At 41.5% G+C, this 24,025-nt stretch overlaps 1 protein-coding gene and 1 long non-coding RNA gene across 12 annotated transcripts in view; one reads left to right on the top strand and one right to left on the bottom strand.

Moving 5' to 3' along the window:
• The window catches only part of RASAL2 (RAS protein activator like 2), a 222,203-nt gene that overhangs the window by 41,087 nt on the left and 157,091 nt on the right, over nt 1-24,025 (top strand). For 7 of the 11 annotated variants that reach the window (XR_014565523.1, XR_014565524.1, XM_083743749.1 and 4 more), the window contains exon 1: nt 22,041-23,298. The exons of the other annotated variants lie outside the window; for them this stretch is intronic. Coding sequence is in view for 5 of the 7 variants with exons in the window: in XM_083743749.1 (XP_083599875.1) it covers nt 22,734-23,298 (565 nt within the window). In the remaining 2 variants the exon portion in view is untranslated. Of the gene's footprint in view, nt 1-22,040; nt 23,299-24,025 lie in introns of those variants that run through there. 11 annotated transcript variants of the gene reach the window in all.
• Nucleotides 12,534-23,025, bottom strand: LOC310846922. The gene is made up of 2 exons (XR_014565628.1): nt 22,917-23,025; nt 12,534-14,215 (listed from the first exon to the last, which is right to left on the bottom strand). It is a non-coding gene; the product is annotated as an uncharacterized lncRNA (long non-coding RNA).

Raw genomic sequence — 24,025 nt, 5'->3', positions numbered from 1 at the left:
CTTCAAAAGCCATATGATCAGTTACTTCAGTCCCTCTAATGTCACACTGTTGTCATAGTCTAAGGTGTCTAGGTGTCATGGCCTCCAATCATCATTGGCTTACCTTCTCTGGTGTCATAATATCAGATTATAATAGATTTTCACAGGCTTTAAGAGGCATAAAGCCACATGGCCAATGGGGTAGCCAGTTCTGTATTTCCATCTCTGTAGGCAACAGTTGGTGATGTATAAAAGACTAAAGAGCAGCTGACAATACTTATGACAAGAGTTTTCAAACACTCTGTTGGTATAACAATCTTGAAATTTTGGTTTGTCTTAAGAAGAAGAAGAATAAGTCAGTTAAGTTTACCTCCATCTCTTTCCAGAGCAGTGGCATAGCGTGGGTTGTCAGTACCCGGGGCAAGGCAAGTAATTTGCGCCCCCTAACCCGCACGCCTGGCACCCCTCCCCTCCACAGTGGGCGGCGACCCGGCGGCTCGGATCGGATTCGCACAGCCAGCACTGCAGTGAGAGAGAGTGAGTGAGCCAGGTAGGGGCAGAGAGCTGCGAGTGCGAGCGCCCACCCCAGATGTTGCGCCCGGTGCGGCCGGCCCCCCCTGCACCCCCCACGCTACGCCACTGTTCCAGAGTTCCATCCAACCCCTGATTTCTATTGTGCTTTGGAGGTTAAAAGTGTCTTTGTGAAGCACAGTGTAACATCTCAGGTGAGGGAAGGGCTATGTTGGGGTGGGGATAGCAATGATAGTGAACATATTTGGGCAGCACCAATTATATTTCATTGCACTGTTAAATCTGTTTTTCATATGTTTGCAATTTTATTATTGTATTTTTTACTTCGGCTGTAAATTGCTTTGGGACTTTTTAAGTGGTAAGAAATGTATACATAGGGGGGGAAATCTATCCTAAACCTAGCATTTGTGGACCTGTGGTCTTGCTGTTTTATTGCCAGAAGGAAGCTGTTCCTTAAGCTTTCTGTGAGGTAAGAAAGCTTAAAATTCTCATTTTGGGGGGCTTAATTGGAGGTTAGCAATCCAGTGTGTTAAAACACCGTTAATGTTACAGTATTTGGCAGTCAAATGTAGGAATATACAGACTTGTATAGAAAGAAACTAAGATTAGGGTTCTGAAATCAGCTTTAAAACATTAATACTCTAGGGAGAAATCTTGTTAAACTCTTAAGATTATTGGTTAAGGATTACATTAGGGGGATTTATTTATTTTTAATTGAAGGATATTCTGCAGCTGGCATGTATACCAGTTGGAGGCTTTCAAGTTGCAGTTTTTCCTCCCCAGCCACTTTGCAATTAATTCCAGAATCATGTACGACTGTAACACGTTACTGAAAGAATATAAGACACAAAGCTTGATTCATTACTTTTGTGCTCTAGACAGTCACATTATCGGTGTTTTGAGAACTCTTTCGTTTTAAGAACGTGCCTGATACAAAATAACACAGAATTACTTCAGGAAATGGAAAACGGATAGAGCATAGTTCAATGGTGGAAAATGCATTTTACAAGTACAGTGGTACCTCGGGTTACATACGCTTCAGGTTACATACGATTCAGGTTACACCCAGAAATAGTGCTTCAGGTTAAGAACTTTGCTTCAGGATAAGAACAGAAATCGGGCTCCAGCGGCGCGGCAGCAGCAGGAGGCCCCATTAGCTAAAGTGGTGCTTCAGGTTCAGAATAGTTTCAGGTTAAGAACGGACCTCCGGAACGAATTAAGTACTTAACCCGAGGTACCACTGTATAAGGTACTGAGTCAATCCTTAGACCTCTGATTGGAGGATTTCTGACTAATAGTTGCTATTAGACTAATTTTGACACCCACAGACTAAAAATAACATTTTTCTATCAGTAACACTCCCAAAATGTAGGGCCTACCAGTTGTGTGGCTTAGAGCCCACTCATATGGAGGTTGATTTCCTTAAATATTCGACCCTTTCTCCAAAGAGCTTAGGGTAGCATGCAAAACATATGGATCCGTTCACAGCTGTCCTGCATATAGCATGATGCTGCACCCATCTTTCCTTTGGGATTGTGTCCTGAGGAGATTAATTAACAGCTAGCCCCTTTGCTTCTGAGACTGCCAGTAGTGGACTGGATTTGGGCTGGGGCTAGCATTAGAGACAATAGCCAGATGACTGGCTACCATCTATCTTCTGCAATGGTGAGCACTCGGGAAAAGTTGCCTGTTGTTGCATTGCATTGGGTGGGCAATGCTACACTGTTCACAAGAAGTGCATTTAATAAAGGTAAACGTAAAGGGACCCCTGACCATTAGGTCCAGTCTCGGACGACTCTGGGGTTGCGGTGCTCATCTTGCTTTATTGGCCGAGGGAGGGGGTGTACAGCTTCCGGGTCATGTGGCCAGCATGACTAAGCCGCTTCTGGCAAACCAGAACCTAATATATTATATTAGTAAGGTTAAGAGCTACAATAATTATTGTACTCTTGTACACTTTTAACAGAATGGTATCATTATTTTGCTGAGATTCCTGATTAAAGCTAGTGTGCTATTCTCCCTTCTCTGTCCAGCTTCCTGTTTTGCCGCAAGAAATCTCATGCTACTGGCAGTTCTACTGCGGCCTCGGTGATATTCTTGTTTTCAGAAGTTGAGTCAGGTTTTTTGGTGGTTCGTTTCTGCCTTTGGTCAGTTCTTCAGCCTCTCTGTGGGAATTACCAATGCATACATACCCAAGGACTGATGCATAGTTTGAAACGCTTCCAAGCACATTGGCAGCCTCCAGGTCCAAGACATTGCACTGCATTTTCAGGTTAGCTAGGATTCCTGTGGCCTGTGTCATTCTGGCAGGAGTGTGAAAGCTGCCACGAAAGGAGAAGCTAGAAACTGCTGCACACTAACTAGAGTTAACAATCCGTATAAGAACCCTGGAGCTTGCTGAAAAAGAAACCTCTGTAATCTTTTCTGAAGTTTTCTTTTTAGACTTGGTAGCAGGGTTTTGTGCATAATTTAGATGGGGTCGCAGCCACTGCAATGTGTTCATTTCTGTTTCAACCGCATTTCTTATTGCCAAAATGGAAAATGTTAATGAAGACCCCAGTTTTCATCTGTTGTTAAATCTGAGCCTGTTTTATATCTGAAGTATATTTGTAACTATATCAATCCGTAATATTGATCTGGACTACATCTGTAACTATATCTGCAACCAAGAGTATAATTCAGTACCGTAATGTCAACTTTTTGTTACATATATTTACAACAGTATTTAGATTTTAACAGAAAATAGATCAGTAATATAGAAAAGAAACTGAACAATATAACCTAATATCTAATGAATATATTCATTTAAAAGAAAAAAATTAATGATTCCCCCCTCAATCTATCTTAAAATCTACCAGTCAGTTTTGTATATTCTGTTAACATTTCACAAATGGAAAATAGGGATGCTCTGTACCAGACTGAGTTGGACAAGGGATGGGAGTCTTTTAGCTCAGTAGCCTGACATAGCAGACAGTGGAGAAGCCAAAACAATCCACGCTCAGATGTGCCACCAGCAGGAACTGGGAACAAGAACTGCCGTACATCCAAAAAGTGCTCCAGTTGACACAAGCACTGATAAAACTACAGTCTATAAAACAAATCAGAACTTAAAAATGCATGTATGCCCTGCATTGCCTTTATTTCATTTAGGACAGCCTTTCTCAACCTGTGGATCCCCAGATGTTGTTGAACTACAACTCCCATCACCCCTAGCTAGCAAGGCCAGAGCTCAGGGATGACAGGAGTGGTAGCCTAACAACATCTGGGGACCCACAGGTTGAGAACCGCTGATTTAGGGGATATTGATCCCTTTTAACAGCAGATGAACACAGGGACAGAGGAATAACAGACATAGAAAGATCTGTTGTAATAAAGATTACTGATTCACACTTGTATACATGAAATGATTAACCTGAGCCCAGAGCTCAGGTTGTAAGTGGGTGTGGCTTAGCAGGCTCTTAGCAGCTTCTGCTCTCCCTCTGTCAGTCTTTTTACTTAGTGCTTCCTGGGACAAGCAAGGAGCCATGCAGTCAATGGCTCCCGGCTGCAAGGAAAACTAAATGACCACAATCTTTCAAAAAAAATGAGATTTAACGCCTGCATCTTTGAATGATCCTTTTTGTAAGGAAACCAAGGAAACCTTTTCCCACCTTATTTTACTACCAGTGAATGGAGACTTGTTTAATGGAACTTCTGGAAACTCTGAGTAAAACATTCCATTATTTGCAAAGCTAAGTGTCTGTGATTTATTCTAGCCTAAGCATTTTTGTGGGAAACATTTGTTTAAAGGTAAATGAGGGCAAATGAAGATCTAACCAAGTTTTAATGTGCTTGGCACCATTGCCATGGTGCTTAACTCTTCTACTGGACAGTAAGAGCTCTCTTCCAGAGCTCTCTTCCCAACAAGATCAAGCACTGGAACCATTGCATGGAATTCTTTAAAATACGAGGCTTCCTCTAGGCTACTGTTGCCCCTGTCACTCTACACATTTAGAATTAAGTAGCAGGGCTCACAAGGTTGTATTGCAGGGGGTTGGACTAGATGACCCTCAGGGTCCCTTCTAACTCTACGATTCTATGGTCTGTGTTACCGTCCCAACCACACAGCAAACCACACCCAGAGTTCACAAGTGTTCTGTCCCCTCCAAGCAAAAATTTTATTTTTACTCCACTTTCTTTTACCCTATTCCTTCTGACAGTCGAGCTGTCTTTGCCTATTCACTTTTACCACACACACCCTTCTGATTTCTGTCCTGACTTCAATAGGTTTTGCTCCAGGAGCATCTTCAGTACTGAGTCCATGGAACAAAAAGTACCTTTGAGCATGTGCAGAGTGCTGTTACCTCACAGTTGCAATCTTCAGGTGTTTAACACTCAGGAGCAGATGTTTCAGAATGAGGAGTTAGCCCACAATCCTCTTCTCTCCACACACAAAAATATACACCCCGCTTTCCTATCTCTGGCCTCCTCCCTTGCTGCAGTTAAATAAATACATTTCTTTCCCTTTCATTATAATAACTTACCAGCAAAACAGAAGAATGCCCTTCTGAATTTTTTAACTCTCAATATTGATGCAATTTATTAATAAGAGAGAGATTGGAGGGCTGAACCAAAAATTTCCCTAGCACAAATTCCTTCTGTCCTCCACCCCCTTCGGACTACAGTTATAACTCCAGTTCTTTCTTATATTTCTGTGTTTTGAAGCAAGTTGATCCTACTTTGCAGACATTGAAGCCATGTTGTTTATTGGTCTCTTTTTGGTAACACATAAGAAGCTGACATAGCAGGTCAGAATATTTGTTGATCTGACTGAGCATTGGTCTGCTGTGATTAAGGCAAGACACAGAACTGCCAAGTTCAGTTCTTTGCAATGCTTATTACACTATGCCTGGTAGAAGACAACTAGATGGTGTGGTTGCCTGTTGTGTCTAGGGAGTCTGTGGTGCAAATTTGTGCAGTTTTAAGTCAGAAGCAGACTTTTGGGGATGACTAACTTCCCCAGTTTGGTCCCCGATCAAAGTTGGGCTTTTGTTGTAACAGCATCTGGAACCTTTCCTGCTTTTAAGTCTCACTGGTGCTCCCAGTGGATTTGTCCTCTATAACATAATTTTCCGTTATGACTTCATTTTCCATTAACACAACAACATGGAACATCTAGCAATAAAATGTCTGGGATGGCAATGACGCATGATGTCACAGGCAAGGCCAGAGGCTATTGTTCCACACGGTTCTTTCAACATTATGGTTTTGAACTCGGCAGCACATTCATTTGGAATGACGGATAAACCTGCCAGGGCAACCCCAAAAAATGCTGTGCCCCCTTCCCACTGCGTTGCCATGTAAGGTCCACAGTGTACTTTTCTGCCTTGTCTCTGCTACCAGCACCAAAATACTTCCTTCTGACTATTGATGTGCATTTTCAAGTGTTGTTCTATGATGTGTATTTAAAGCCTAACTTAAATACCACTTCTGACAAAATTCTATTTTGCTGCTCTTTCTGGTGGTTAGAGTGTTCTTGCTATGCAATTTTTTTACGTTGTCAGAAGTAGCCCCTCTGTAGAAGGAAAATCAATTTTGTAGTGAGTGAGACCAGGGGGTTTGTGCTATGTTTTTGCATTGCTGTCTGTCTCTCTGTGTCTGATACAAAACAAAGAGCCTCAATTGCAAAGGCTGCACTTGTGTACAAATCTAGTTGTTAAAGTCATACCATGTGGCTCCGCTTTGAGGATCCTCATACCGCCATATACTGGATGGACCTATTGTTTCAGCCGCTCCAGCATCTTTCTCATCACTGGCTTCCTACTCTAGCCTTGTCCTTGATGCTGCTTCCTTCCGCTATTTTCCTTATGCGCTTCCACAACATCATTTATAGGCTTGCCACTTGGACTCTTTGTCCCAGAATGACTTCCAAGCCTGTACCCCCCCCCCCAGCTTTACAAATTACCCCACATACAGGCCTTCGAATCCATTTCCCCCCCGGTTTCCTTTCTCTGAACGCTGCTTTAGTAGACACCGTCCTCTTCGTTCTGTTCCCCTAACCGGCTCGCTCTGCAAGCGGAGCAGAATGCACCCCCCCCTTCCCACCCTCTTAATTTCTTCTTTTTTGATTCCCGATCAAGCCCACACCATCCTTGGGGCATTTCTGTCTTTTTTAAAAAAAATAATAATTAAATGTTCATTTTATAAAGTTTAAACACATCCTCATTATCCACTTTACTTCTTTTGCTCTTAAGAGCTTAACGACTTCCCTCCCCCCCCCCCCGCCGCCCCTTGCCTCTTGGTTTTCAAAGTTCATCTTTATGGCATAGCATTTATACATTTCCCAATTTAGGTTTCACTCATTTAGAATATCACAATTTTTAAATAAATATGAAATGGTAGGAACAATTATCATTACAGTCATAACTCATGTTACGTTTGCCTCATGTTACGTTTTTTCAGTTTGTGTCCCGCGGCGACCCAGAAGTACAGTGGTACTTCGGGATGTGAACGGGATCCGTTCCAGAGCCCCATTCGCATCCTGAACAGAATGTAAGACACGTCTGCGTGTGTGTGGGTCGCGTTTTGCCGCTTCCGCGCATGCGCATAACGTCATTTTGACCATCTGCGCATATGTGAATGGCAAAACCTGGAAGTAACGCGCTCCGTTACTTCCGGGTTGCAGCGGAGCGCAACCGGAAAATACTTACCCTGAAGCGTATTTATTCCAAGGTCTGACTGTACCGGAAAGGGTTACTTCTGGGTTTCGCTGCTTGTGCATGCGCAGAAGCGCTAAATCGTGCTTTGCGCATGCACACAAGCACCAAATCTCACCACGCACCTGCGCAGATACGGCGGTTCAGGTTGCAGACTTTTCATGTTACAAACGGGCCTCCGGAACGGATCCCATTCACAACCAGAGGTACTACTGTATAAGCCTTCTTACAAGCCTGCTAGTGTTGTTAGTTGTTTACTCCAGTCTTTTTGAAAAGCTTGATCACGTTGGTTTTGGATTTTTCCGGTCAGTTTTGCCAATTCCACAAAGTCCACCATCTTCACCTGCCACTCTTCTTTGGGGCATTTCTGTCTTATCCCTCCATGTCAAAGGGAGACAAGTGCTCTCTGGCCTGACCTTGTTCACTGTCAGTGGGGTATTTGGCAGGTACGCACAGACGTGTGGCATAGTTGTTGCTGCCTCCTCACCCATGTCTTCCTTGCTTCTTTAAAACACATGGAAACAGCAGCCTTTAAAAAAATCCCATGTAGGGCCCTGTTGGGTGGGCAGACCATCGGCAGGGTGTGCCTCGCAAGCCACAGGATATGGCCTGGCCTCTGTTGCTGTGTCTCCAGCTCTCAACACTGAGTTAGGAGAGGAAGAACTTTGCCTTCTCTAGGGATGGCTCTCTGAAGTACAGGCAGCGTTGCTTGAGCTCAACACTGTCGGACTCAGCATTAAGTCCTGGAGATACTGGTTTTTTAAAAAAAATCCCTGTGTCTGCTCTTAATCTCTCTCTAAACAGCAGGCAAAGTGGAAATGCTGTCCTGTTCACAGAATGAGGGTTCACTTGCATGTACCCTTAATAATAAATAGGACCCTGCTTACATGTGCCCGTCAGATACGTGGCTGACCATCAGTGAGGGACCTCAAGCCAAAAAATGTTTGCCAACCCAATGTAGAAAGAGTAATCCATGTCTCGAATCTATAAATTTTGTAAGTTTTATTTATTTATTTATTTGCCTATTTATTTATTTTGCTTCATAAAATTTATACGCCATTTGGTAAAAACAAGCAAACAAATTTATACGCCATTTGGTAAAAACAAGCAAACAAACAAGCAAACAAACCACAAACCACAATGTGGATTTGTTTTAGTTGTTTAGTCGTTTAGTCATATCCGACTCTTCGTGACCCCATGGGCCAGAGCACGCCAGGCACTCCTGTCTTCCACTGCCTCCCCCAGTTTGGTCAGACTCATGTTTGTGGCTTCGAGAACACTGTCCAACCATCTCATCCTCTGTCGTCCCCTTCTCCTTGTGCATCTTTCCCAGCATCAAGGTCTTTTCCAGGGAGTCTTCTCATGAGGTGGCCAAAGTATTGGAGCCTCAGCTTCACGATCTGTCCTTCCAGTGAGCACTCAGGGCTGATTTCCTTCAGAATGGAGAGGTTTGATCTTCTTGCAGTCCATGGGACTCTCGAGAGTCTCCTCCAGCACCAGAATTCAAAAGCATCAATTCTTCGGCGATCAGCCTTCTTGATGGTCCAGCTCTCACTTCCATACATCACTACTGGGAAAACCATAGCTTTAACTATATGGACCTTTGTAAGGTGGATTACAGAAGACCAAACAGTAAAATGGAGAAAAACTTGCAACTATGCTTTAAAACTTACACAAGTTAAATACCAAAACAGATTAAAATTACGTCGGCTTTCTAAGCATCTGGGTAGGCTTCTCTAAACAAGAATGTTTTTAGCAGGCCCCCAAAAGAGTACAGTGAAGGTGCATGCTTGATCTCATTTTCCCATTTTAAATTTACCTTCACTTTTTCTCATGTGCCAACTAATAGGTGTTAAAAGTGACAATGGATGTTGTTTTATATCTTCCCACCTTCTCCACATTAATGTCTAGCATCATCCTAATTATTTCTCTAATACGTTGATGTGCTTGTAAACAACACATTTTTCCAAATGTTAACTACTGTTCCCTGCTGCTGTTCTCAGAATAATTAGTAGAGATAGTGAAAGTTTATACTAAATGTGGGAAGACTGTTGTTATGATTTTTTATGTGGTTGTTTTATTATTATTATGCTGTGTAAATTATGCTTTTAATGTTGTACCCCACCCTGGGATCTTCGGATAAAAGGTGCTAGATAAATTTAATGATGATGATAATGATAATGATAATGATAATAATAATACATTCTACCCCACTTTTCCATTGCATGTTTACACTCTTCAAATTTCCTCACCATGATACAAAAAGCCATTAACCTACCTTGACTAATCTTGTGTCCTCCCCACTAAACCCACCATCTTTTTCAGTGTCCTCTCTTGCCATTCTCCAGTTTTCTATGGCTACTTGCCACTTCTGTAGATTATTACCATGAGCAGATACAGTGCCGGAAGCAGAGGAACTTGGAGGCTTAGAACAGGTATAGGCAAACTCGGCCCTCCAGATGTTTTGGGATTACAACTCCCATCACCCCGACCACTGGTCCTGTTAGCTAGGGATGATGGGAATTGTAGTCCCAAAACATCTGGAGGGCCAGGTTTGCCTATGCCTGGCTTAGAAGAACATGTGATCATTTCATGTATGTGGCTGGAATCTGCCATAGAAATCTTGCTTGTGATGTTTCCTAGCATACTTCTTCCTGGACAAGAGATACTGAAGCACGCAAGATACCCAGCGGGTAATGCCTGGGTGTGTATGTGCTGCTATGTGTCTGAACGCTGTCTTTCATCTACTAACTGGAGTGTCTCCTTGTTTACCTTTGCAAAGGAAAAAAAAAAGCCAGCCGTCTTAAAAGGTTGCTCAGGCAGCGGCCTCCCGAGAATGCAGAATACTGTAAAGGTCCTGCACAATTTTTAATGAGCAGATTTAACTGCCACAGCTAACCTCTTGCCTCGAGGCATCTGTTTTATGCTGTTAATAAGGTCACAACCATCATCAGATTTGAGTTTGGGGACCTAGTAGTATTGAGCAGAATACAAAATACACATGGCGTGGAAGGAGGAATAGGCGCCCATAAGCAACTGAGGAAGGGGAGAGTAAAACTGACTTGTTTTGAATTCTATATGCGATACTCAAGAGATAGAAAGTGGAGCGAAAATTCCAGGGGCAATGCCACAGATTAATGGGTTGGCATCTGAAATTGGAACATGTCAGAAGTGAAACTTTATGTTCAACAAATTCTGCGATTACAATAAATTGTGTAAATGGGTGTAAATTACCAGTTGTTCCAATTTGCTATGATGATGATTATTATTCTTATTATTTATACCCTGCCCATCTGGCTGGGTTTCCCCAGCTAGTCTGGGTGGCTTCCAATAAAATACTAAAATACAGTAATGATAACACCTTGGAAATATTTGGAAATACTTTTGGGAGGAAATTGTGGTTCTTTGTCACATGATTAAGATGGAGGGTTACAAAACTCAGTAGCTTTCACAAATAGTATGATTGCTGAATTTTTTGGGAGGGGGGGCGTTAATCCTTTCCCCACTCATACTTCTTCCCAGACATCCATCTTGCTCAGGGTTCTTTGAGGCGGATACTCAAAGATATGCAGAACTGAGTGCTCCATTCTGTGTTTTCTATAATCCCAGGGCTGCAGTTTTTAGATATCCTGTCTATATTAATGTGTGATAGTTAATACGTGGACATAATAATGGCATCCAGGACGTCACCTGCCCAATAGTACAGAATCAGAAGCTGGACATGAGGTCTGAAAGAGGATTTTTCAAGGAAGACTTTTGATATTTACGCACACCATAATTATTCATTCAGATGACTGAAAAGTTTCCATTTTAAGCTGTAATAAGCTGAATTATATACCAGCATTAACTGTACTTTTTGAATTTTGACATCATGTTGGCCACGGCATGTCACTTCCCGTAATTTTGTTGGTTAAACGCTTTTGAACACATGACACAATTTATTTCAATAGGGCCTTTGGCTATCAGCCATATATTTGGGGCATGGCAATTTTATTGGATTCAAGAGGGGAAAGATCTGAGTGTACATGGCAGCTAAATATCATTTGGAGACAGTGTTATAGCTTCCTCACTTTCTATATATAGACAGAGATTATTGTGCAGATGTTGCTCATGGACAGGAAGTTTGGCCTTCCCCTTCCTACTTGCTGTCGAGGGTGTGTTTGAAGTCAGCTGTACAATGTCCTGCTGGCCTGCTGTGCTTCTCTTTTAATAGCATATGTTTGATATGGCGTCTGCTTGCATTGGCAGGCCTCTTACGTTTGATAGGCTCTGTGTGGAGGATGTGGCTTGTCACGACTTTATGAAATGAGGAAAGGAGCTCGGATGAGAAGCGGTCTGTTTTTAATTTTTATTTGAGCAAGACAAAATCCTTATCCTTAACACTAAGGCGTGCTTCACGTATGACATTTCTCTTACCTGGATGCATACTGGTAGGGGCTGGGAGGTGGGAAATAAACATTATTTCGGACTGTTGTGACAGCCAGTTGACCAATCAAATATTGTTAGATTCACAGTGAAGCCACGAAAGCCACTGTGAATGTAGCACAGGTAACCCCAAACTCAGCCCTCCAGCTGTTTTGGGACTACAATTCCCATCATCCCTGACCACTGGTCCTGTTAGCTAGGGATGATGGGAGTTGTAGTCCCAAAACAGCTGGAGGGCCGAGTTTGGAGATGCCTGATGTAGCATGTCACTGATCCAACCTTGTTATGTTACACAAATTCATTTAACTTTTTTTTTTTTAAGTGACATTATTAACTCATTTGCTGTTGTAGCTATTGTAAGTATCAGATATATTGCTTCGTGCTAATATTATTTATTTATTGCAAGTTACATCAATTATTTAAAAATAGCTGTTCTTTGTTTTACTGGTCGTTTGACCCTAATCCTCTTTTGACTGTTCAAGGTGTCCAATTCTAGCAGATATTCTGTTTCAGAATAGGTCAAGATGTCATGGAAAGTCACAGTTGTCTTAGATTTTCAATGTGTATCCTGCATGTGGCAAAATGGGTGTATTCACTACCTTCCCAGATGATAGGGTACATGCCTTTTCGACATCCATGCGAGGGAAAAACATCCTGACACAGCTTACTCATGCTGGCCACATGACGCGGAAGCTGTACGCCGGCTCCCTTGGCCAATAAAGCGAGATGAGCGCCACAACCCCAGAGTCAGTCACAACTGGACCCAATGGTCAGGGGTCCCTTTACCTTTAGCTTGTTCAAAGTGAACAGAATTTTGAACTGCTGGAGAAATGGAAGTTTTTTGTCTCATTCAGTTTTCCTTGTTTGAATAATAATTGCAAAGAAAAAGAAGGAAGAGGCGGCTTTTGTTTTTAAAGACTGCTTAAACAACTTTATTTTGGTGAAAGATTACTCAGAACAGCTATTTAATTTACATATACATTTATTCCAGTTTTTATCGTATGCTCTCTGCATATGTTAATTATAAGTTGCTCTGTTGTTACAATCAGTGGGGGAGGGGGGGTTGAGGAAAAATAGGTGCCGGTATGCACCACACACCAACCAACACCCCCGCCACTCACTCCCCCCCCCCACTTTGCCTCTTCCTCCTCCTCCATCACCGCTGCTTCCTGCGGAGGGCACAGCCTCCTGGGGGTGCTTTGGTGAAACCCTTATGATTGCCAAAGCTCCTTCCAGGAAGGTGCCTGACAATCATAAAAGTTGCGCCAGAGCAGAGGCGCTTTGGCACGACTCTTTGTGCAGATTTGCGGATTTGACGATCGTAAGGGTTGCATCCAAGCACCTCTAGGAGGTGAGGGGGGGAGCGAGCGAGTGGGAGCAAGAGGCAGTAGCAAGACGGTGGCAGTACGCCGTAGTAGTAGTAATAGTAGTAATAATAATAATAATAATAATAATAATAATAATAATATATTTATACCCCACCACTCTGGGCTGCTTCCAACAAAAAAATTAAAAATACATTAAAACTTCAAACATTAAAAACTTCCCTAAACAGGGCTGCCTTCAGATGTCTTCTAAAAGTCAGATAGTTGTTTATTTCCTTGACATCTGAGGGAAGGGCGTTCCACAGGGCGGGCGCCACCACCGAGAAAGCCCTCTGCCTGGTTCCCTGTAACCTCACTTCTCGCAGTGAGGGAACTGCCAGAAGGCCCTCAGCGCTGGACCTCGGTGTCCTGAATGAGGTGAGTGGAGGCGCTCCTTCAGGTATACTGGGCCAAAGCTGTTGGTACCAATGTGTACCAGCAGAAAGAAAGCCCTGGTTATAATGAAAGTTAAGCACAACAGAAAAATGGGCCAAATAAATAAATGCAGTGGGAACAGTTGAACTCACACTAATTTCATTTCTTCATTTTCCATACTCTCTTGGATAGCAAATGTGATAAAACTTTGCAATTCCTATTTGGATTCCTTTTGCACAGGACCAGCGCTGACTGTTTTTCTGCCTCTCCCTTATCAGGTTTCTCTGGATAGCGTTCAATTTGCACAGCCTGAGACTGTGTACAGGATTTTTGGAGACATGAGACTGACACACTTGCGCTCCACACTTGCCCTTCCCTGCTATTTTTAGGACAGCTGGGGACGAGGGGCTCACCTCTAAGGCAGTTGTGGTAATTAATGCCTTGCTGAAGGGTTAAATTAAACAACTTTGCTAATTTTTGATTTTTTTTTTAACAAGGTTCTTGAGTGTGGCAGATGTTGATTCATTTCATTATAACTTGCAACTTGATTTTGGGATTGAAACTTCCTTAGATGCTATAGTGATGACCTGTTCCAGGAGAAAGATGGGGAGTGTGACCCTTTTGTTTTGTGATAGAGCTCTCAGTGCTACCAGCTGTAATGAACCACGGTGCTCTTTCAGAACTGCTTTGCTGGTGTAGGGAAGGGATACAGTGCGCAGCTTGAGGGTAGGTCTGAGAAAATACTTCTGGAAGATATCTACTCTGCTCCATGGATGATAGGTTGCATAGGCTACCACTGGAATGCATCTTGTCTTCTGTATTGTTTAACTTCTAGACTGAATCCAGCTAAGGGGAAAGCAGGGTAGATTTTTAAAGAATAAAATCTGATTTTTTATTAGTTTTTTTTAATTGCACACAGAAAGTTTCTCTTATGGGTTTAATGGTTCACTGTAGCTCCCCATCCCTCATCAGTCAGTGCCCAGCACGTTAGTAATTTCTGCCCCAAGCTTTTGAGACCAGAGCGTAGTGTATAAAAATGGTTTATAAGTATTATAGATAAGTCAACCCTCTCCTATTCACCTAGAAGATCTCTTAACAGTCCTTGCTTTATAGCCCCTTTAGGTTTTCCAGTAGTATTCCTTTTCTGAAAATAAGGTGAATGATCTGTGCATGCTTTCACAAAAAAGGAAACCAGCATCAGTGTGTACTCAGGTACAAAAAGGTAATGAAATTGCTTCTTGCTAATGTTTGTGTTACATAAGCCAGGAGCACGGATTGGTACCGGATGTTCTACCATTAGCTAAATCTTAAAAGGGAAGTGCAAACTGTACAGTTCAAGTTCTAATTAGACTGGTGAAACAGTGGTATAAGAAACTGACCCTAAGCTATATGTGTATGCAAATGAATTTGCATGTACTTTTTGTGCCCTCCTTCCTTCAATTCCTTCCCATGTCAATTTTCAAATCATATTGATGTAAGCTAGAGCTGTGGTAAATATTCACATGTTTCAATAATTGGGCAAACAATGGTATTTTCAGTCTCTCTCTCTCTCTCTCTGAAATGATTCCAGAAAAAAGCTTAAATTATGTGACTTGCAACTCTTTATATTTTCTGTTTACTGCTGCTATTTCCTGCTGTTGCTTCAGTACTGTTCGTGCCATTCCCCCCCCCCCCCCATGTTGGCCATTCTAGCCATTTGGTGAGCCATGCATGGACCACGAAGATGCTACAGTTCCACATAGCCAGGCAGATTTGGCTAGTGATGATGGCAGTGAGAGGCAGTAAATTAAGGACAAAGTTCTTGATCATCATTGCCCTTGCTCTCAGTAAACAAAAACATTTGCTCGCTTCTGGAGTAACCTCTGAAAAACTATGAGGTAGAGCAACTTTTGATGCTGTAACCCGAAATGTGAAAAGCGTCCCTTCAGTCATCCTAGTGCATAACATTGCCTTCATTTTGAAATGTAATATGACACTCATGTGTCATATTAAGAAAGGTAATAAAAACTTTTGCATCAAAAGGCCACAAAAAAAAAAATGAGGCTTGGAAATGAATATCCAGTATCCTTCCCTATTTCACCTAACCATTATATTGTTCATATATCACCATATTTAACGGAAGTCAAAGTGAAAGACAGAGAATCTATGATTATGAGAGATCAGAGAACAAAATAATAAAAATCATGATTGAAGACTGAACTAGGCTTATCCTCCCATCTGTCTCATTAAAATACTTAACTGTTCTCTGTGTTTGTCTTCCTGAAAATCAGCTTAGCTTCCTGATTTGTGCAGAAATGTTGAGTTGCATCTGTGACTGCTTACAAATTGATCCAGTCTGTGAATGTGGTTTCCAAGAGATAAATGTCAGAATCACTCTTGGAAACTTTGTTCTTTGTACAACACTCATCCAAGACTCTCTTCCCTTACATTCCAGCTCCTAAATCTGGTCAGTTCTTACTCAAAAGACCTTTTAATGATGATACTAGCAAAATAAATGTTTTAAAGGCAACACTCCTCTTGACCTTATTTGTTCTTATGTAGCTTGTCAGGTCTGATTTTTTCCAATAACAATAATAACAATAAAAATAATGGTATTATTTATACCCCGCCCATTTGACTGGGTTTCCTCACTCTGGGCAGTTTACAGCATATCTAAAAACATAATAAAAACATCAAGCGTTAAAATCCTTCTGATACAGGACTGTCTTCAGATGTCTTCTAAAAGTTGTGTAATTCTTTATCTCTTTGACATCTGAAGGGAGGGCAGGGTGTTCCACAGGGCGGGTGCCACTACCAAGAAGGCCCTCTGCCTGGTTCCCTGTAACTTTGCTTTTTGCAGTGAGGGAAAAGAAGAAGCTACAAGAAGAAGCATCAGACCATTTAAGCGATCATCTCTTGACTTTTCCTCATGTTTTGAGTTGCTAATGGTGTGCTTTAGGGACTGGACTCTAATAATTTTCCATTAACCTATAACAGCCTTTAGGAATCTTAGATCTGGGCACTCCACAATTTTAGCAACATCACTGCAATCAGCTTAGGCAGGTGTGTTGCAGATGAATGTGCAAATGGTTTAATTGCCTTGGTGAATGCTTAACTGGAATAGAATGGGGGACTCAAGAGACCGCCATCTTTAAAGTGCTTCTGTGCCAGCTAGTAAACATGAGCCGTGGACTATGGACAACCATAGAGAAAGTTATTATTTAATCAAAAGGCAAAACGGTTGTGGCTTTTTGGCTTTTTCCAATCCTGGACACATTGAAACTGAAAAAGTGACCTTTGCTTCCACCTCTCTTAATTATTTCCACTCAGCTGCTCTACTGTCATGAGTCATCTCCATGTGACAGCAGATATGTGTCTCTATCGTTTGGCTGTCCTAATCTCAGCACCACCTTTTGGTATCGTCACCAAAAGCTTGTACAGAAAGAAGGGATTTATCTTGACTTGCCGAAAGCTTCAGTCAGGACTGGATTCATGGTTCCAGGTTGTTCCAGTGAATACCAAATCCTGCTTGCTTGCTTGCTTGCCTCCAGTTCCACTTAGAGTTCCTCTGAGTTAGCAAAGACATGGATCTATATTGACCCTGTTCTCATACAAAAATAATGACTTCATTCTCTTTGCTGGAAACTGGCAGTAAGTATTTCTTTCCATTATTATAAAATGCTTGGATAGAAACATCAACAATGAGCCATGCATCAGACAGCAGACTCCCTTGAGAACTGAAGATACCAAAGACGGATTCCATTTGTGATGATAAATACTTTGGCTACCTGTTTTGAAACACTTCTAAGCCATGTTGGGGCTATAAACTGAAAGTACTGTAGTATGAAACCCAGCCACTGTTAAAGTAAGCCAAAGTCTTTCCTTACTGTTCTATTCTCAGTAGGTGAAAGCAACAAAAGCCAAATCCTATGCAAGCATGCTTGCTTTTTTGGTGGAGGGGATTACTGAAGTCCATAAGATCTCAATCAATCTTTATTTCGTCCAAAGACCAGACAGCAGAATTAATAACAGCAATGTATACTACATCAGCACCAAGGGGCAGACACAGTAGATGAAATCAAAAATTCCCTATAAACTTATTTGCAATATAAATAGCATGCCTTCAGCTAAAATCTATGATCCAGAGTTTAAAGTCTAACCTTTTAACCATTTCTCAAATACAAGAGACCTGCTAGTACATGGGTAGCCAACATGAAGCTCTCTAGATGTTGTTGGACTACAACTTGCATGATCCCTGATCATTCTGGCTCCAGGGACACCTGGAGTTTGTAAACAATATACACAATTTGTAAATGAGTCTTTTGACTGAATGAAACACAAATATATGTGGGATTTTCTGTGTGACGGGGGTAAGACTAGATAAATTGTGTGTGCAAGTAACTTCAAATCAGATTAGGACAGCCTCCCCATACCTGGAGCTACACCTGCTATAGAGTTATAATCCAAAATATCTGTTGGGAAGCAGGTTGAGGAAGGCTGGATTAGGAGATGAAGAAGGAGAAACCTGACCACTGGTCTTGTTAGCTAGGGATGATGGGAGTTGTAGTCCCAAAACATCTGGAGGGCCGAGTTTGCCTATGCCTGGAATCATACAATCAGCAGCAGATACTGGATGTTAAATGAAGCTGGTTTTAAGATGTCAAAGTCATGCTGATCTAGATAAGTGTGTCATTTGGTCTTACACAACTTACTTATTTGGGAGCATTGGATGAAAAGAACAACACCAAGCTTCAATTGTGGGGAAGGGCCACTGGGAGAGCAAAGCCTCATTGTGCTGTCTCCCACTAGCACAGTTATTTTGTTGAATCTCGCCCCTTATTTTTTATTACTTTATACACTGCTTATATGCCAACATGGCTTCTAAGCAGTATATAGTCATTTAGAAAATATAAATGATATAAAATAAAATCAATTATAAAATCCATACATCATTAAAATAACATAGAATAACAATTCCATCAGAGCATTAAAACATCCTTAATTAAAATTCATAATAAAGGAAGCCAGTCAAAAAGCATGACAACTAAATGTAGTTAAAATACAGCTAAAAACAATAAAATCAGAAGTTCAGGATCAAGGGAATGCTTGCTAAACAGCTATGGCTTCAGGAACTAGTTGCGTGCCAATATTGATGAGACTTCTTGTAATTCAGCTGGGAGGGCATTCTGGAACGCTAGTGCCCAAAATGTAAAAGCCCTTTTCTGTGTCACAAGTCAATAATGAATTATGGTCAGCACCAGGTTCGAGAAAACTTCCAGAGAAAACATACAACACTTTGATGAAAAAAGTATAGGAAACTGTAAACAATTGTCCCCCAACTATCCCAGGCTTTGTTTGATGTATCTTCAATTTCAGTTAAATGAAGAGAGTTGAAAAAATATTTCCTTTTGACTTACTCCTACAGCCAATTTTTATTTTAGAAAATAGTGACAGCATGAAATGGGTCTCATCAAAGGACTTCCCTGCATGCCACAAAATTGCTTGCATTTTGTAGTTCCTGGATTGTTGCCAAGTTTTTTCTCAAGTTCTGAAACCAGGCACAAGACAGTTGATTGCCTCCTAAGCCTCACCATTCCATCTTGTGTCTTCTAAGTCTCCATCTACATATGTTGGATCACACAGCTATAGGGATGTCAGTAGGACACAAGCAAGATCTTCGAAGGCAGGGAGGTGGTTATATACAGGCTATAATGCAGGTTACAATACAGGCTATATTGGGTACATGCTAAGAGGATCTGAAATATGAGAATTGGTATTTCCCTTCTTCTTGTCTATGGCCAGAGAACTGGCTTGCACTGGTCGAGAGGCCAGAACCACTAATCCCAATTGTAGAGCTTTCTAGAATGTCCTGTTGGTAGTTGAAACGAGTTTTCCAGATGTGGTGAAAGTAGCAACGGAGCAAAGAAGGAAATACTTTCTTCCCTTTGGCAATCTGGTAACTTCTTCCTGCTCTCCCTGAATTCCCCTGTGTGGGTTTTAAATGGGACTGCTGACTGATGAAGGAGACTTATCAGTGAAAATGGCAAAGCCAGTTTTTCTCAAAGTGTGTGTGGCAGGAGAGAATGGCAAATGTGTTAGGAATCAAAGGCAATCAGTGACACATTTAAACATTTCAGTGCAGTATAGTATAGTATTGAAATCTTTCTTTTTAAAATATTTGCACAATATGGATAGATATCTTTTCAAAATCAAGCACCGCTAGGAGTTCTTTCCTTTTGTTTTCCAATGCATTCCTTATCAATAGAAAATTTGGCATGGTGCAAGCAAGCAAATTTTAATTATTAAAATGTGGCCTAGAGAAAGAATTTTGAGAATCGCTAAGCATTCTGAGATGGTAGCTGGTTAATGAATGATTATGATTAATGATTAATGATTGGTTAATGAATGTTTTGACCAGAAATATGGTAACCATTTGGTTAATGAATGTTTTGACCAGAAATATGGTAACCCTGACCGCTTCACTTAGAAAGTGCGAGTTGCCAGGCTCAGTTTTTCAGTTGATAGTGGTTACTGAGCACTTGATAGGAGCTCATCATTTTCTCCTAAGTTATGGTTTCTCTGAGGGGTGGTGATTCATTGTGATAGATTAGAGAGAGCCTATTGATTAACTTTAAACTAATATTGCTTGGCTAATAGTCCATTGAAGTTATGTAATCGAGTGAACAATTCATATGATATGTTTGTCTAGAGTGCACAATGAGATGGTTATATTGAATATTCCAGTCCTGCCGTAGATGCTCAGATAATATAGCTCCCCAGAGAAGAAAGTATACCAAGCGATTCTTCTGCATATCCCACTTACATCCAAAGCCCACCCCCTTGGTTATGTTTGAAGGTTCCTGAATATCAAGTCAAGAGTAGTCATATAGTACCAGGTGACCTAGACTGTTGTCAGTCTTAAAACTCCTCCGGAGGTGTTTTGCAGCCACTCTCAGATTACCCCTCATATGGGTTGTGGCTGCCTCCACAAGTGAAGCTGTTTTGTCTAGAACAATCTATTAAACAAACTATTTTGATAATTTCTTAGTGTACAATGGTAGTGGCAGCACTTGCCTGTCTACATCCACTCAGAGATTAAATTTAGTTGGCCTGAAAAGATTGTGAAAGGCCACAAATTCTTGCTTCTCAAAACGGTTACACCAAAGCACACACGGGAATACATAATTTATTTCGATATAAGCTTGTATCAATTAAGTGATTGATTTAATAAGGTAGCTTTTAAAAGAAAACCTATTAATATTAATGCAAATGTAATCTTGTCTAAGGCTTTGCCGCCAGGCTTGCTTAACAAAGTCATATGGACCAATTTTCATGCATCATTGTGTGATGCTGAGTAATCCAGACTAAACCGCAGCGAATATGGATGAGACAACAGTGAATCACTATTAGGATACTTGGAAGAAAAATTTCCCAGCAGCAATATGCCAGTTTTATTTCTCTTCCGTTTTTGATTTTCTTTTTCTCACTGACTCTGATGAATTGAATTGACTTTTGTGCTAACTTTTCCTTTTCCTTTAACATAGAACCAATAGAATCAACAAATAAAAATATTTTCTTAAAAACTAGAAAAGAATCTTTAATCTTTATTAAACATTTTAAAACTTCCCTAAACAGGGCTGTCCTTCTTGGCTCTGGGAGTAGCATAACTCCATACCCTCCGACATTCCTCTGACAAAAATGGTGATGTCCTAAGGAAAAGCGGGACATTCCGGGACACCTTCTGTAAATCTGTGACTCTCTCTGGAAAATAGGGACACGGAGGATCTGATTTAGTACTAGTAGGACTGTGACATTTGTCGCTATCCTGTAAATAGCCCTGAGTTGATTGCTGGTGGAAAGAACCAAGTGAAACCCCTTTTAGGATACAAAATTCAATAATGTGCACTCGCACGCACAAATGAACTAGTAAGGATTGTTACAATATCATTGGCAATGCTGATTTATCCGGTTCTTTTTCAGAGTAGGCTATGGCACTGCCTAGCCCGCCCTCTCAGCGTTCTGCAAGAAGAAGGCCCCACATTCAGTGGGATCTCAGATATTTCTTCCAGCAAGGGCTGTTTTCTGTGCCCATTTTCTGGTGGGAGAGGGAAACCAAATATAATGTGTGGCCTTGCTTGAAGAGAGTATCTTGGAGGCTTTAACAGCATCACTATGCAACTGATAAAAAAGCGATAGCTTAAGAATCAGTGATGGATTGGTCTGTTTTTATTAGTCTGCCAAACTGCATCATTCTTTCAAATAACCAAACTCTTTTTTTATTATTATTCTGCAAGGTTTGCCAAGGGCCTGTCAGCCTTTCCATTTGAAACCCCATATTTTCTGGGGTTTGTGAGCACATTGTTTCAATCTGGGCTGAAACTTGGCTTGTGCCTATTAGCAGATATGTTTTCTTAGCAAATTTAATATGGTAAGCTGTTCCTTAACTTGTTGAGGTGGCCGTTTTTCTTTTACTTAACTAGATAGGGGTATTACTTTCCAGTCTACTGACTCCAATTAGATTTATGAAAACAAAAACCCTGCTCACTTTAAAAATATGCACATTCCCATGTTTCGCTTGCCACAAGATCTGGCCTCAAGAGTGGTCTGCTTCTTTACTTTGGTCAGTGATTGACTAAACACCACCTACCTCCCCTCGCTTAACTCCTCCTTTGTGCATATTTTCCTTTAGTGTATTTGCAGGGTTCTTCGTTTCAGCTGCTCTTTCCTTTCCTTTTCTTCATTCAATTCATATGCATCACTGGAAGAATTGCTGCATTGAGTCCTCATGGATTTGGCATTACTTCTAAGTACTATTCTGGATCTGACGATAGGGATGGTAACAACAACCATAGATTAAATTGTTCAAGGACTGAACTATATCCAGTCCCTGTTGCTTTGAAGCCCTCATCTTGATGCATCCTATTTTTATAATCAAGACTCTTGTGGGTGTCAGTTTAGTTCTACTTGATCTTATGTGGAAACCAAAGGTACTTTCACGGTCTATTTTTAATTCATGGTTACAACATGAGAGGCAGAAGTACAATTTGCCCGGCACTTAATTGGTGGGATTTTTTTGCTGTTTTTTCTTCTTTTTGTCACTTCCTGAAAGTCTGCAGCTGAGATCTGAAACCCAGGAACTGAAAATTAGCACCACAAGCTGTCTCTTAATCACAAGAGAGAAGGATCTGTATCTGGGTGCCAACTGTGCTTCACTATAAACACAGAGTTGATGTAAGATGATGTAGAATTGGGTCTGAATGGTACCTGTTCAAGAAGAACATTTGCCACCGCTGGAAGGAAGTTGCTTGGATGGTAATCTTAACAAGTAGGAGCATGTGCACTGAAGTAAGTGTAAGGTGAGGTAGCTGAACGTGAAAGGTGGAAAATGAATGTGTTTAAAAAGCGCCCTGGTCCCCCTGCACTTTTCCAGAGATCTGTGTCGGTGCAGGATGGTGATTCTACAAAGGTAAGAGCTAGTTTGAAGGACTACCATTGGTGCTATCAAGTGAAAAGCAAGAGGACTTTGGAAGAAGCAGATTCGGATTTAGGGAAGCTGTTTGGAACTTACCGATGGCAGACTCATCCCAGACTTCCGTGGAAAGTGGCCAAGAGGCCAGATGCAGCAAGGACTGCCGAAGAGCCTTTGACAGTGTCCACGTTGATCGCTGACAGTCACCAAGAAGACCCAGAAGAGAAGGCTGCCATGCCAGCAACAAGGCCATTCCGGGTTCCTTTCTGCAGATCTTTATCTGAACCTGCACCGCACTGGAAAGAAAGGAACACAAAGCCACTTCTGCAACCAGAGTGTGAGGAGCAGGCCAGTTATTTTGTCCGTGGCTTCTTTTCTACAATCTCCAGCAGCTTTTCTAAGGTGCTGAATCGGAAGGGGGAACAGAATGCTGCCGTGACAAATGAGGGAGTGGAGAATAGTCAGATGGATTTGACTGAAGGTATTATTTTTCTACTTTCCCTAATGTTCTGTAAGGGTGAGTGAATTACTTGCTTCACAGTGTGCAGTGTCTTGTCCCTGTCCCCCGAAATAGCCAAGGTTTTTCTGCATTTCCATTGGTCATTTTGTAAAAATAAATAGTATGAAGAAGCTGATTTGTGTTCTCTGATTTGGGGGCGGGGGGCAGCTAGCCAATGTATTAGCTTATCAGTAGCTGTTTAATGTTGACCTGTTTGTGCAGCACAGGCAATAACCCTTTTCAAAGCATGCATGACTGTGCGTGCATACATTGCCACAAACCCAGATGTGGCAGGAAAAGGGGGTGGGGATGTTAACATGCTTCTACGTACTCTGCCATCACACACAATAACCTGGAACCCCACCCCCACCCAAACCAAGGGTTGCATGTACAGTATATACTGAATAAACAAGGTAATACAATTTAATGGAGTCATACCATCTAGTTGTGTAGTAAGTTTGTAAGTATCCCAGTTTGTTATTAATCAGCATAAACATGGTTGTTTAGATTGAGGGATTTTTACCTGGGTGTTAAGCTGTTACAGCAAAGGTGATTGGTTCAAATGCTTGCCAGGAGTTCTTCAACCTTTTTAGTGCATAGCTATCAACCGTCCCTTATTTGGCAGGAAACTCCCTTATCCCAGCACCATTTCCCGCTGCTGTCCCGGATTGATGATGTCCCTTAAATTTCCCAGGTTCCATGCTCGCCT

This window comes from Podarcis gaigeae (assembly GCF_964106915.1).
Source record: "Podarcis gaigeae genome assembly, chromosome: 6".
Taxonomy (NCBI): domain Eukaryota; kingdom Metazoa; phylum Chordata; class Lepidosauria; order Squamata; family Lacertidae; genus Podarcis; species Podarcis gaigeae.
This window is presented reverse-complemented; position numbering and strand designations above follow the sequence as displayed.